Source organism: Salmo salar, chromosome 13 (genome assembly GCF_965601325.2).
Source record: "Salmo salar chromosome 13, fSalSal1, whole genome shotgun sequence".
Lineage (NCBI taxonomy): Eukaryota > Metazoa > Chordata > Actinopteri > Salmoniformes > Salmonidae > Salmo > Salmo salar.
The window spans coordinates 68,781,292-68,795,451 of NC_138303.1; the positions used below are offsets into that span (position 1 = coordinate 68,781,292).

At 44.1% G+C, this 14,160-nt stretch overlaps 1 protein-coding gene across 1 annotated transcript in view; it reads left to right on the forward strand.

Annotated features, from left to right (window-relative positions):
• LOC106567624 (exocyst complex component 3-like protein 2) overlaps positions 1-14,160 on the forward strand; it is a 39,308-nt gene that overhangs the window by 15,787 nt on the left and 9,361 nt on the right. The window contains exons 4-11 of the mRNA XM_014137127.2: positions 2,869-3,592; positions 4,011-4,125; positions 4,283-4,393; positions 4,593-4,693; positions 4,805-4,915; positions 5,245-5,380; positions 5,570-5,692; positions 7,453-7,608. Of these exons, the coding sequence (XP_013992602.1) occupies positions 2,869-3,592; positions 4,011-4,125; positions 4,283-4,393; positions 4,593-4,693; positions 4,805-4,915; positions 5,245-5,380; positions 5,570-5,692; positions 7,453-7,608 (1,577 nt within the window). The remainder of the gene's footprint in view (positions 1-2,868; positions 3,593-4,010; positions 4,126-4,282; positions 4,394-4,592; positions 4,694-4,804; positions 4,916-5,244; positions 5,381-5,569; positions 5,693-7,452; positions 7,609-14,160) is intronic.

Sequence of the window (14,160 nt, forward strand, 5' to 3'; positions counted from 1 at the left end):
TCTTTATGTTGTCTTTGTTTCATAGTGTAGTTTCTTCTTCTTTTTATTCAGTTTAGGTCACATGATTTCTCAATTTGCAATATTTTTGCCAATCGGTTGTGCAGCCAGACTTATTTACCATTTATTTTGCCTCATCCCTCTTAACCATACAATTCCTCCTCAATCCACTGGGATATATCAATTTTTACAGTAGTGTTCTTAATGGGGCATGCTTATTAGTAACTGGAATAAGCTATTTCATATATGTGTCAAGTGCAGCGTCTGTTTGCTCCTCATTACACACCACGGACCACCAAATATTATTTACATCAACAACATAGGGATAACTACAAAACATATTGTATGACCTCTTATATATTAGGCCCAGTCTTTGGAACTTTGGTTTTCCTAGATATGGCTACTATATTGTGATCACTGCATCCGATGGATCTAGATACTGCTTTCAAGCTAATTTCTGCAGCATTAGTAAAGATGTGATCAATACATGTTGATGATTTCATTCCTGTGCTGTTTCTACTACCCTGGTAGACTGACTGATAACCTGAACCAGGTTGCAGGGACTGATTACAGTTTTGAAGATTTTTCATGAGTGGGCAGCTTGATGAAAGCCAGTCAATATTTAAATCACCCAGAAAATATTCCTCTCTTTTGATATCACATACATTATCAAGTATTTCACACGTGCTATCCAGATACTGACTGTTAGTGCTTGATGGTCTATAGCAGCTTCCCACCAGAATGAGCTTTAGGTGAGGCAGATTAACCTGTAGCCATATTACTTCAAGAGTATTTAAAACCTGTTGGGGATCTTATCCCGGTATAGGGATTCATTGTCAAGAGACCATGGCGGGAAATTCAAAACTGCAAGAATCTAATAATTTCAATTTCTCAAACAATCAACTATTTCTCACAATTTGAAAGATAAACATCTCCTAAATCCAACCACATTGTCCGATTTCAAAGAGGCTTTACGGCGAAAGCATAAAGTTAGGTTATGTTAGGAGAGTACATTGAAAATAGCTGTGTGTAATGCTTTGTCAATTCAAAGACAGGCGTCACCAAAAGCGGATAACCAGCTAGAATTATGCACTAACCTTTGACAATCTTCCTCAGATGACACTCCTAAGACATTATGTTATACAATACATGCATTTTTTGTTCCATCAAGTTCATATTTATATCCAAAAACAGCATTTTACAGTAGCGGTGAAATTCAGATTTTTTTTTTCTCTCAAATGCTTCCGGTGAACAACGTTACAAATTACAAAATTACTATTCGATAACATTGGTAAATTATAATATTGTCATTCTAATATTCATAGTTTAACATTTCGTTAAAATGCTACTGCATTGCCAGATTTCAAAATAACTTTACTGGGAAATCACAATTTGCAATAAACCGGGTGCTGTGCTAAGAACAATAGGCTAGGCTATACAGGTTAGCACCATCTTGTAACCATGTAATATCAAAATTACTATTGTCAATATTCCCTTACCTTTGATTATCTTCATCCATTGGCACTTCCAGGAATCCCATGTTCACAACAAATGTGGTTTCTTTCAACAAAGTTCATAATTGATGTCCAAATAACTCCAAGTTGTTAGTCACGCCGAAAAGTTAAAAAAATAATCTATTTACGTTCGTTCAAACATGTCAAACGTTGTTTAGCATCAATCTTTAGAGCCATTTTTAACGTGAAACATCAGTAATGTTTCAACCCGACCTCTCCTGTGTCTTGAAAAACGTATTTGAAAAATGTATCGCATCACATGATTGCGCAGGTGCAGCAAATAATGAAGTGACGACATCCCAGGGAGGTCAACTTCTCTTCCTTGTCATCCGGTCTCTGTTCATCATAGATGCTTCAAACAACTTTATAAAGATCGTTGACATCTAGTGGAAGCCGTAGGAAGTGCGAAATGAATCCTGTCTCACTGTGGTATCTAATAACAATGACAAAAAAAATAATTGTACAGCCACAATTTTTTTTTTCTCAGGTTTTTGCCTGCCATATGAGTTTTGTTATACTTACAGACACCATTCAAACAGTTTTAGAAAATTCAGAGTGTTTTCTATCCAAATCTGGTAATAATATGCATATCCTAGCTTCTGAGTTGGTGTAGGAGGCAGTTAAAAATGGACACATATTTTTTTCAAAATTCTCAATACTGCCCCCTAGCCCCAACAGGTTTTAACATGAGATCCTCTCTAAGCTTCACAGGAATGTGGTTCTGAATATTAACAGCAACACCTTCACCATTGACATTTCTGTCTTGTCTGTAAATGTTATAACCTTGTATTGCTACCACTGTATCATCAAAGGTATTATCTAAGTGAGTTTCAGAGATAGTCAGAATATGAATGTCATCTGTTACTAGCAAATTATTAAGCTACATATGTTAACGTGGTCTTATTTGAGCACTTTTCTTTTGGGATACTTACTTGTTTGCATTGCTTTACTGGGAAGCTTAGAAGAAGTAGATATGCTCATGTTATTTAGGTTAGTGTAGGGTGAGCTGCACACAGTGGACTTCTTACTAGGGCACACTGCCTTAGTGCTAACAGTATAAATCTGGTTCATAGGCACATGATTACTGCATACAATAGCTGTATGATCAGGCATTCAGGGAAGTTAGAGGGACATGAATTAGGTTACTTACATTGTGTCTACCAACACTCCGGTATAATGTACATTTGCTGGGCTTGGATCATTGATATGCTCAATATCACACATATCAGCACCCTTCAATATGTCAATGTTGATATTTCACACAGGATGTAGCCTCCTACCCATACATTAATACTCTGTACAAACCAATAGACTAAACAGTATGACATTGATTCCTCTCTCTCTCTCCTTCCCTCAGTACTGGAGATCCTACAGCTGGTCAACCAGAGGGACCTCCTCCTGGCAGACACACACATCCAGGAGCTGGAGCGTGAGTGCGAGCTGATGGCCCTCCTGCCCCACCCCCCCACACCCTCATTCACGCCTCCCGGAGTGACCCCTTTCGGGTCCTTCGACGACCCCTCCAGCCCCAATGTGTCAAGAGACGCCAGCTGTCGCAAGGCCAAGGATGTGGAGTTGCTGTACGAGGCCCTGCAGAAGGAGATGTGGGACGTGGTGAGGGAGTCACTCCGACAGCCAACGGCCGGGCCCAACCTGGGGCTGGTGGTGCTAGTCATCCAGCAGGAGGAGCAGGCCGACACCACCCAGGCACAGAAAGAGGAGACCCAGCCCCTGAGGGAGGGCCTCCAGCCCCATCCTAGCCAGCGGCCCCGTCAGCTCAAGCTGAAATGGCGGCAGGCAGTAGGGGAGGCGTCTGACTGGAGCCTGCCCCAGCAAGTGAAAACTCCGGCAGGGCAGCTAGCCTCGTACCTGGAGCGGCTGAGGGGCCGCATGGTGGACGACCTGGACGCGGTGCGGAGGAACGTTGTGTCGGTCTACCCGGAGGAGTTCCAGGCCTTCCAGGTGTACGTGCAGAGCTACCACCGGGCAGTGGCCCGACGCCTGAACATCATCACCAGCTCCCAGCTGCAGATCCCTGATGTCTACTCCCTGCTGGACTGGTTCTATAACATCTACAACAGGTCAGTATCAGAACTCATAACATAACAACATTAAGAAAATCTATGACATGTACAACAGGTTAGATGTATACACTTTTAGAAAACAAGGTACTACCTTGAACCATAAAAGGTTATTCAATTGTCCACATAGGAAAACCCTCTGAAAACAACTGTTTTTGGTTCCAAGTGGAACCCTTTTTACTAACTCAAGATTCTACATGAAACCGTTTCACCACTAAAAGGTTCTTTGTATAACCTTTTCACAAACAAAGGGTTCTCCTATGGGAACAAACAAAGAAACCTTTTTATTTTATGAGAGTTAGTAAGTCCATGTACGTGTATATGAACATATAGATCTTTACAGGTATTCAAACTGTGAGACTTGAATGAATAGTGACAGACAGTAGCACTTCCTCCCTTTTCCTCTGGTCTTTTTAAGGGATGTCCTGGGCACCGTTGGCATGAAAACCCCTATTAACTACTCCCCACTAGAACCCCTACTGCACCAAGATACAGTGGACCGACTGGAACAGGACTGCCTGAACACTGTCAGGGTAAAATCACACCTCCTTTAATACTGAACACTGTCAGGTGAAAACTTGTCCACTGACAGAGGTAATGTTTCTGGCACTAATCTAATGTTAGTGGTACTGCCCATGCTTGGATAGACAATGCACTTCATGGTTGTGTGGGTTCTGTTGTTTATCTCAGGAGAAGGTGACCACAGAGCTCACTCAGGTTCTGGACGAGGAGGAGAGGCGGTGGGCCCAAATGCTGCACATAGAGGAGTACCAATCCAATCTGGCCCGCTCCATCATCCAGGTCTGTCACACTGTCACTCAGAGACACTACTGTACAGTATATATGTAGGTCACTATTACCATGGCAGTCTGGTGACATTGTGGCAAAGAACTCTAAGACATTTGTAAATCTGTTATGAATATTCAGGAATGACCTATTTTGGCTGGTTGGATTTTGAAGTTCCTACCCTTATTAGTGTGTATGTGTGTGGCTGTAACAGAGACTGACGGTGGACCTAGACAGATCCACAGCTGTAAGCTCGTTTCTGGGGGCCAGGGTGGCCCGCTGCAGTCTTAATGGGCTGTCTGACTTCCTGTGCAGGTGAGGAGAATGTGTACTTATAGAGACATGGACAATGAGTATATTCAATCAATAACCTGTATGTAAATCGATATATATGGATTTCTTTTCATAATCTTACTGTGTTTCCAGTTTCCAGAGAAAAGTGGAGATGTTCCATGAGACCCAGGCTGAGTTTGGGGACCGGGGTGATGGATACATCTCCAGGACCATCGCTCTGGTCAACTGTTGTCCTCCTCTAAGGTAGATACCCAGTACATCTCGTGGCAATTGTGTTGACTGATGCTCCATTCAAATGCTCATCGAAAACGTATATTTTCAAGTTGGTGAAGTCGTAAATGCGACAAGAGAGCATTCAAGTGCATAGACCAATGAGTTAGCTAGATAATCCAGCCCGATAGACAAGCTTGCTAACATTGCGAATAATAAGTTAACTATCTTGCTAGAGTTAACAACATGATCAAACTAGGTTATACACATGATTAAGGTTGTAAATGGTTCAAGTGGTTTTTCCATGTCAGAAATACGATCATTCCGAGACCAACAGGGTTTGCATTCCAATTTTTGTGTAGGTCCTTTGTACAGCGCTGCAGGCAGTGTGACCCACAGGGCAGTGAGGAGTCCACACAGAGAGCTAACTCCTCCCTCGATAGGATCATTAACCAATCAGTGAGGGTTCTGACGGAAAAACTATTTGAGCACATCAGGGTGAGGCAATGTGCTTTTTTCTTTTGTTAGGGCGGTAAAACTTCCTCAATACACAACTCACCAATTCCACACTTATTCATGACTGATCAAATACAAACAAACATGCTCTAACGTTAGCACAAACATTTTGATATAGGAGAAGCTGTTCATCAACTTCATGTGAATGAAAGCTGTGTATTTTTATTCTAGCCGTTCTGTGACAAGCTGGTGAAGAGAAAGTGGCTAAACAACACTGAGGCATTTGAAGCCATCGAAGCAAGCATCAAGCAACACTTTAAGAAGTTCAGAAGAATGGACTGCCCACCTTATCAGGTATCCACCAATGACCACATACCTGACACGATAACATGTTGCGCGAAATACAGTGATGGAATAGGTATTTGATCCCCTGCTGATTTTGTACATTTGCCCACTGACAAAGAAATGATCAGTCTATAATTTTAATGGCAGGTTTATTTGAACAGTGAGAGACAGAATAACAAAATAAAATAAAAAACGCATATCAAAAATGTTATAAATTGATTTGCATTTTAATGAGGGAAATAAGTATTTGACCCCTCTGCAAAACATGACTTAGTACTTGGTGGCAAAACCCTTGTTGGCAATCACAGAGGTCAGACGTTTCTTGTAGTTGGCCACCAGGTTTGCACACATCTCATGAGGGATTTGTCCCACTCCTCTTTGCAGATCTTCTCCAAGTCATTAAGGTTTCGAGGCTGACGTTTGGCAACTCGAACCTTCAGCTCCCTACACAGATTTTCTATGGGATTAAGGTCTGGAGATTGGCTAGGCCACTCCAGGACCTTAATGTGCTTCTTCTTGAGCCACTCCTTTGTTAGCTTGGCTGTGTGTTTTGGGTCATTGTCATGCTGGAATACCCATCCACGACCTATTTTCAATGCTCTGGCTGAGGGAAGGAGATTCTCACCCAAGATTTGATGGTACATGGCCCCATCCATCGTCCCTTTGATGCGGTGAAGTTGTTCTGTCCCCTTAGCAGAAAAACACCCCCAAAGCATAATGTTTCCATCTCCATGTTTGACGGTGGGTATGGTGTTCTTGGGGTCATAAGCAGCATTCCTCCTCCTCCAAACACAGCGAGTTGAGTTGATGCCAAAGAGCTCCATTTTGGTCTCATCTGACCACAACACTTTCACCCAGTTGTCCTCTGAATCCTTCAGATGTTCATTGGCAAACTTCAGATGGGCAGGTGTATGTGCTTTCTTGAGCAGGGGGACCTTGCGTGCGCTGCAGGATTTCAGTCCTTCACGGCGTAGTGTGTTACCAATTGTTTTCTTGGTGACTATGGTCCCAGCTGCCTTGAGATCATTGACAAGATCCTCCCGTGTAGTTCTGGGCTGATTCCTCACCGTTCTCATGATCATTGCAACTCCACGAGGTGAGATCTTGCATGGAGCCCCAGGCCGATGGATATTGACAGTTCTTTTGTGTTTCTTCCATTTGCGAATAATTGCACCAACTGTTGTCACCTTCTCACCAAGCAGTTTGGCGTTGGTCTTGTAGCCCATTCCAGCCTTGTGTAGGTCTACAATCTTGTCCCTGACATCCTTGGAGAGCTCTTTGGTCTTGGCCATGGTGGAGAGTTTGGAATCTGATTGATTGATTGCTTCTGTGGACAGGTGTCTTTTATACAGGTAACAAACTGAGATTAGGAGCAGTCCTTTTAAGAGTGTGCTCCTAATCTCAGCTCGTTACCTGTATAAAAGACACCTGGGAGCCAGAAATCTTTCTGATTGAGAGGGGGTCAAATACTTATTTCCCTCATTAAAATGCAAATCAATTTATAACATTTTTGACATTAGTTTTTCTGGATTTTTTGTTGTTGTTATTCTGTCTCTCACTGTTCAAATAAACCTACCATTAAAATGATAGACTGATCATTTCTTTGTCAGTGGGCAAACGTACAAAATCAGCAGGGGATCAAATACTTTTTTCCTCACTGTACATAAAATAATAAATATTTGCCCTTTCTATCCCATTTTTTTTGTTTATCAACACTTATATTGCAATTGACGACTGAACGATTGACTGGTTGATTATTTGATTGACAGATACTGGTGGGGGAGGTACACAGGCGGATCCTGGTGGAGTATGTGCGTGCGATCATGCGAGGACGGGTCATCTGCACATCATCGAAGATGAGAAAGAGGATGGCGTTCCGACTTCAGGACGAGGCCAAACAGCTCAAAGGACTCTTCAAAGACATGGTCAGTCATCCCTCTGATTTATGGTTATAATGACCACAAATGTACAGTTATTAATATAACTACTGTTCCCAAAGGGAGGGAACAAGGTACGCCATACTATGGGGAGTCAACGACCAATCCTATTCACCTGAAAACTGAAATCCTACCCAACATGCGTGCCAATGGATGCCAAGCCCGCACTTGGAAGCCCTGCCTTTCTTGCTATAATACCAGGGGTCACATTCATTTCCTCAATTCAGTGCCTCTCTTCATCGAGCCCAAATCCCCTGACGGCGCAGGGCGATAATATGTTATACTTCGTTCCCTCCTTCAGCGAACAATAGTTATTCCCATTCAGTCAGTCACTTGGTATAACATACACTATACAGTGGCTTGCGAAAGTATTTACCCCCCTTGGTATTTTTCCTATTTTGTTGCCTTACAACCTGGAATTAAAATAGATTTTTGGGGGGTTTGTATCATTTGATTTACACAACATGCCTACTACTTTGTCTCTTGGGGTATGTCTCTATAAGCTTGGCACATCTAGCCACTGGGATTTTTGCCCATTCTTCAAGGCAAAACTGCTCCAGCTCCTTCACGTTGGATGGGTTCCGCTGGTGTACAGCAATCTTACCACAGATTCTCAATTAGATTGAGGTCTGGGCTTTGACTAGGCCATTCCAAGGCATTTAAATATTCCCCTTAAACCACTCAAGTGTTGCTTTAGCAGTAGTCTTAGGGTCATTGTCCTGCTGGAGAGGGAACCTCCTTCCCACTCTCAAATCTCTGGAAGACTGAAACAGGTTTCCCTCAAAAATGTCCCTGTATTTGGAGCCATCCATCATTCCTTCAATTCTGACCAGTCTCCCAGTCCCTGCCAATGAAAAACATCCCCACACCATGATGCTGCCACCACCATGCTTCACTGTGGGGATGGTGTTCTCGGGGTGATGAGAGGTGTTGGATTTGCTCCAGACATAACGTTTTCCTTGATGGCCAAAAAGCTACATTTTAGTCTCATCTGACCAGAGTACCTTCTTCCATATGTTTGGGGAGTCTCCCACATGCCTTTTGGCGAACACCAAACGTGTTTGCTTATTTTTTTTCTTTAAGCAATGGCTTTTTTTCTGGCCACTCTTCCCTAAAGCCCAGCTCTGTGGAGTGTGCGGCTTAAAGTGGTCGTATGGACAGATACTCCAATCTCCACTGTGGAGCTTTGCAGCTCCTTCAGGGTTATCTTTGTTCTCTTTGTTGCCTCTCTGATTAATGCCCTCCTTGCCTGGTCCAAGAGTTTTGGTGAGCGGCCCTCTCTTGGCAGGTTTGTTGTGGTATTCTTTCCATTTTTTAATAATGGATTTAATGGTGCTCCGTGGGATGTTCAAAGTTTGGGATCTTTTTTTATAACCCAACCCTGATTAGTACTTCTCCCCCACTTTGTCCCTAACCTGTATGGAGAGCTCCTTGGTCTTCATGGTGCTGCTTGCTTGATGGTGCCCCTTGCTTAGTGGTGTTGCAGACTCTGGGGCCTTTCAGAATAGGTGTATATATACTGAGATCATGTGACAGATCATGTCACACTTAGATTGCACACAGGTGGACTTTATTTAACTAATTATGTGACTTCTGAAGGTAATTGGTTGCACCAGATCTTATTTAGGGGCTTCAAAGCAAAGGGGTGAATACATATGCATGCACCACTTTTCCGTTTTGAATTTTTCTTGATTTTCTGAAACAAGTAATATTTTCATTTCACTTCACCAATTTGGACTATTTTGCTTATGGCCATTACATGAAATCCAAATAAAAATCTATTTAAACTACAGGTAGTAATGCAACAAAATAGGAAAAACACCAAGGGGGATGAATACTTTTGCATGGCACTGTATATACAGAAGTATGTGGACACCCCTTCAAATTAGTGGATTTGGCAATTTCAGTCGCACCCGTTTCACACAGCCATGCAATCTCCATAGACAAACAATGGCAGTAGAATGGCCTTACTGAAGAGCTCATTGACTTTGAAGGTGGAATCGTCATAGGATGCCACTTTTCCATCAAGTCAGTTCATCAAATTTCTGCACTGCTAGAGCTGCCCCGGTCAACTGTAAGTGCTGTTATTGTGAAGTGGAAATGTCTAGGAGCAACAACGACTCAAGCCGTCTCAGAGGGTACCAAATTAGGATGCCCAGGGCAGCTCAAGCACAGAAAGGTTCCACCACCTCTAAAAGGGGGTATAGAAGCCACCTTTTTCCCTAATACTTACCTGATAAGTCTGAACTGTCAGAGCCTCATGAGGCCTGAACTGTCAGAGCCCCATATAGGGAACCAGAACCTGCTGCAACTTGGCTATGCGCACTGACATGCTGCCACTGCAGCCCAAGTCCATAGACCCCATGGTTCCAAAAACAAAACTTACCTTGCGATCCTGAAATGTCAGAACTGATAAAAGGAACCAAAAGTCCAAAATATCAGACCACCTGTTGTGACTTGGTATAGCATCGACTAGAGTTGATGAACCACGGCAGCCGGAGGCTCCATCCCACTGAAAACTTGCTTTAACCTGGATAAATGCGCAACCTGTATGCTGCCTAACACCCACTCCTGGTCCCAGCCATAAGAACACTATGAGCCACACCGACAGCAGTTACATCCAAGCGATAAAACCTTGTCATGCCCCTGAACAATGCTCAAGCAGCCGCCTCACCCTTAGTGGCGTGAGCACGCACACCGCTAGGCAATCCTTGTCCTTTGTTGTCATATGGATTAGCGAAAAATACAAAAAGCTGGCCACAAACACAGATATCCTTGGTCCTATTCATATACAGCACGTGCGTAAAGCGTGCACCAGACACAGGCCATGCAACCTCCGTTGTTCATTGGAAGCAAACAGAGGAGGTGAGAAAGGGAACTGCTCGAAAGCCCGGAAGGGTGTACTGATAGCACATACAGATCCCCAACCATCACATAGAGCAGGATCCAAGGCCACTGATACTCCAAATAATCAGTTCCCAATGGAGCATCCAGATCCATCATCGACAAGAACAGACTAGAATACGTGTTATGGGCAACCATCGAGGGGTGCAGTCTCCACTCCGTAGAGATAGGACCACCCCCTGGAAAGCAGATCCAAACCTACGTTGAGAGATCCGGGAAGATACTTCACCCTAAGTGACTTGAAATGTGCACTGCTCCATACGAGCAGATAACGGGACAGGTTTATGAGAGAGAGAGACCACATCCCCTCCTGCCTGTTGATGTATGCCACCGCCATCCTGTTGTCAGACCTTATCAACACATACTGGCCCTCCAACATCGGAAGGAAACGGCTCAGCCATAGAAAACAGTCAGTAGCTCTAGGTAATTGATATGAGTGCCCTTTGCGCTGTTGACCAAATCCCTCTTCCTGAGTAGCCCACACACAGCGCTCCCCATCCCAGTAAGGATGCATATGTCGTGATCACTCTGTGGGACAGTACCCGGTCCATGAGAACCCCCTGCAACAACAGTCCCTCCAAGGAATTAACATCCTTAGGCATGACTGAGATACCATGAGCAGCTGATGGCAGTGCCGAGATACGTCCAGACACATAGCAGTCACCCAGCACTAAAACAAAAGCATCAACAGAAGTCAACAGAAGTCCCAGAGGCACTACAGAGCCCCTGTCACCATCCTCATCACCCATGGTGAAACTGCTTGCCTCCCACTGGACTGGAGAATGCTGCCAGTCTTCCATACCTTATCTCCTGAAAAGGTAAAGCGCCGCCCTGAGGACTGGGATCACTTGTTTTTTTATCATGCTTGTTTTCATATCCACCACTCTTGACAACCGTGTGTCTGAATGTGTGGAAGGAACTCGTTTTTTGTTATGCCCACACCTGGACAATAACACAGTCTTGATACCCCTCACCAAGGATACTTGGGTAGAAACAATGTGCTTTCGTATTACCTCTGTTCTGATACCCGGTCCACACTGGGTTCAGGGACTTCGGCAACTTGTAACTTGGCCCCATTGACCGAGCCACTTAAAAGCACTGTTGCCACAGCAAATGCTTGGGGAGGAGGGCCCTGCTAAGCCACCACCCTTGATTGCCCCCATACTTTCCCCCACAGCCAGGTTAGTACAGCGGTACAGACGCAGCACAATATCAGCCATAGCATGGATTTCGTCGAGAAGCTCTGAAACCGGATTCCCCGTCTCCACGGTCTTATTTAGCTTCTGCAGCAAATCGATATGATACATCTGCAGCACTGGACCACATTCAACGAAAGGGCCGCCACTTCCTCAGCCTGATACATTTTGTCCAACTGATCCGCCAAGAACCGGCACTGTGTATTTGGAAGCACAATGCTAGAATAAGCCCCCTTGTTAGCCTCTGGAGCTAAGTAACCTGCCAGCTTTCCATCCATCGGCAGTGTTTAAATGAGCCCCGCCTCCTCCGTACCCTCTACATTATTGAGCTCGCCGTAACCTGGTAGCACCAGCCTGGTTGAATGAGAGGATTCCCAGGTCATCAGCAAAATCTTTAAACATGGGTAAGCGCTGCATGGATAGGAGGTAAATAACTTCACCCAAACCTGGAGGAACTCTGCTGTGGAGAAGAAGACGGCCAATCCAACCCAGGTGATCTGCCAGCCTATGACACAGCTCCATCAAAGGTGCATTAACCACCAATGGTTCACTCTCCCCCACCAAATCCAAAACCGGGGCATTAGGCTCCCTGTACAGATGCCATCTTATTCACACTCTGAAAACCGTACATATATCATCCCTGGAATCCAGACTCTGAACACTGCCAGAGAAACTGGAATGAGCCTCACTCAGATGAGATGACAACCCTATTAACTCTAACCACCGCTGCTGCTCTCTCCCGGCAAGCCTCCTGAGTGTGGTTCCACTCCAGGCAAACAGGACAGCACTAACTTTTCATTGCGAAACCCCATGCATGAGGTTGGAGGTTCAAATTTGTCTGGTTAGGCTTTTTGAACTCTTACCACTGGCCCTCTTACCCAAGCAAGGAAGCATTAGCTACACAAGCAGAGCAGAAAGTGCTTAGCTTTCAGCAAACAGAAAAAAAAACAAGTACGCTCCCCCCACTAACAGACACCTAAGTCGGAGCTGAATCTCGAGCCCCGGCATCCATTGGCTCCTTTAATTTTCAGTTTTCTTCAGGTGAATAGGATTGGTCGTTGACTCGCCGTAGTATGTTATACCAAGTGACTGACTGAAAGGGAACAACTGTCTGAATGAAATAAGATGATTAAGCTAAACACTTGCAATAATTGTTTGGTAAACCCTAAGCATGCATTTATAATAGCCCTCTAATAAAATACAATACACGTGCCAATTTTGTTTGAAATTGGTTAAGTGAATGCTGAGGTGCTGAGAGAACATAGGGCGGACACGCTGAGGGAACATAGGGCTCAGAAAAGATAAGGCTGAGGGAACATAGGGCAGACCCTGTCAGTCTTTCCACTGAGAAACTGACTTCCCTATAATCTTCATTGACCTTGTTCTGAAAAATCACTTAGAAGCAGATTTAAAAAATATTTTATACCTTTTTTTTTAAGACGAAACAAAAGGACTTCGGCTGTGGAATGCAGAGGCCTGTCTGTTACGAATGGTCCCGTGACCCTGGGGGTTGCCAGGTCAGGCGTAACTCATACAGTGTTGATACGGGGTAGAAGGCTGAAGAATGGCCGCTGTCAGTGAGATGGAGATGAATGAGTGCAGGCCTACGTTAGTGTTAGGCAGGGGGTGGGAGATTGTGAGGAACTGGGTCTGCCAGCATGGCATTTGCCCCTCTCCAAGAGCCAGTTGAAACAAATATCTGTCACCTCGCGCTGATAACAGGAAGTCTCTGTGTTTTGAGGAACTTCCTGTTCCTGTCAGCTGGATGACTTTGATGTGTTTCTAGGTAGCCTTGATTGCCTTTCGCTTGAGAAGCAGAACGAGACATCTGTGGAAACTGGGGGTTGAATACATTTTTAATCACTGTCTAAAAGGGAAGAGGATATTTTTAGTGGATGGGGAGGTTAAGCTGTGTTAGCACACTGCGTGCTGTTGTCTTTCTTTCTGAGAAAGTATGTCTGAAAAACATACAGCTTACAAAAAAAGAGGATTCATAAAGGGTTGTTTGGCTGTCCCTGTAGGAGACACATTTATTGGTTCCAGGGAGAACCCTTTCAACAAAGAACCTTTAACACTAGAAACATTTACCCCATACAGTCCCTGACAGTTATTTTGATGCTCCTGCCACTTTAGAGCATGTTTACAAAGGGTGCGAGAAGCTCCAGACTTTCTTTTCCATTTAAGTCAAATGTTATGATGCTTGTGAATATCAGTTGGATGGAAGCTTCGCTACAGTTCAGTGAGACAATCACCACACCGACCGACTCCAGATAGTGATGTACGTATCCCATCGGTAGATGGCCTTAGATCCAGAACAGCAGTGTTCCTCTTATTTATTTGTCTGATTAAAGATCAAATATTAGTTGAAGTTGTGCTTCAATAAAGAGCTAGAGATGGTTTGTTAACTGAAGGGTATTTAAAAGGCTTGAATGTACAAGAA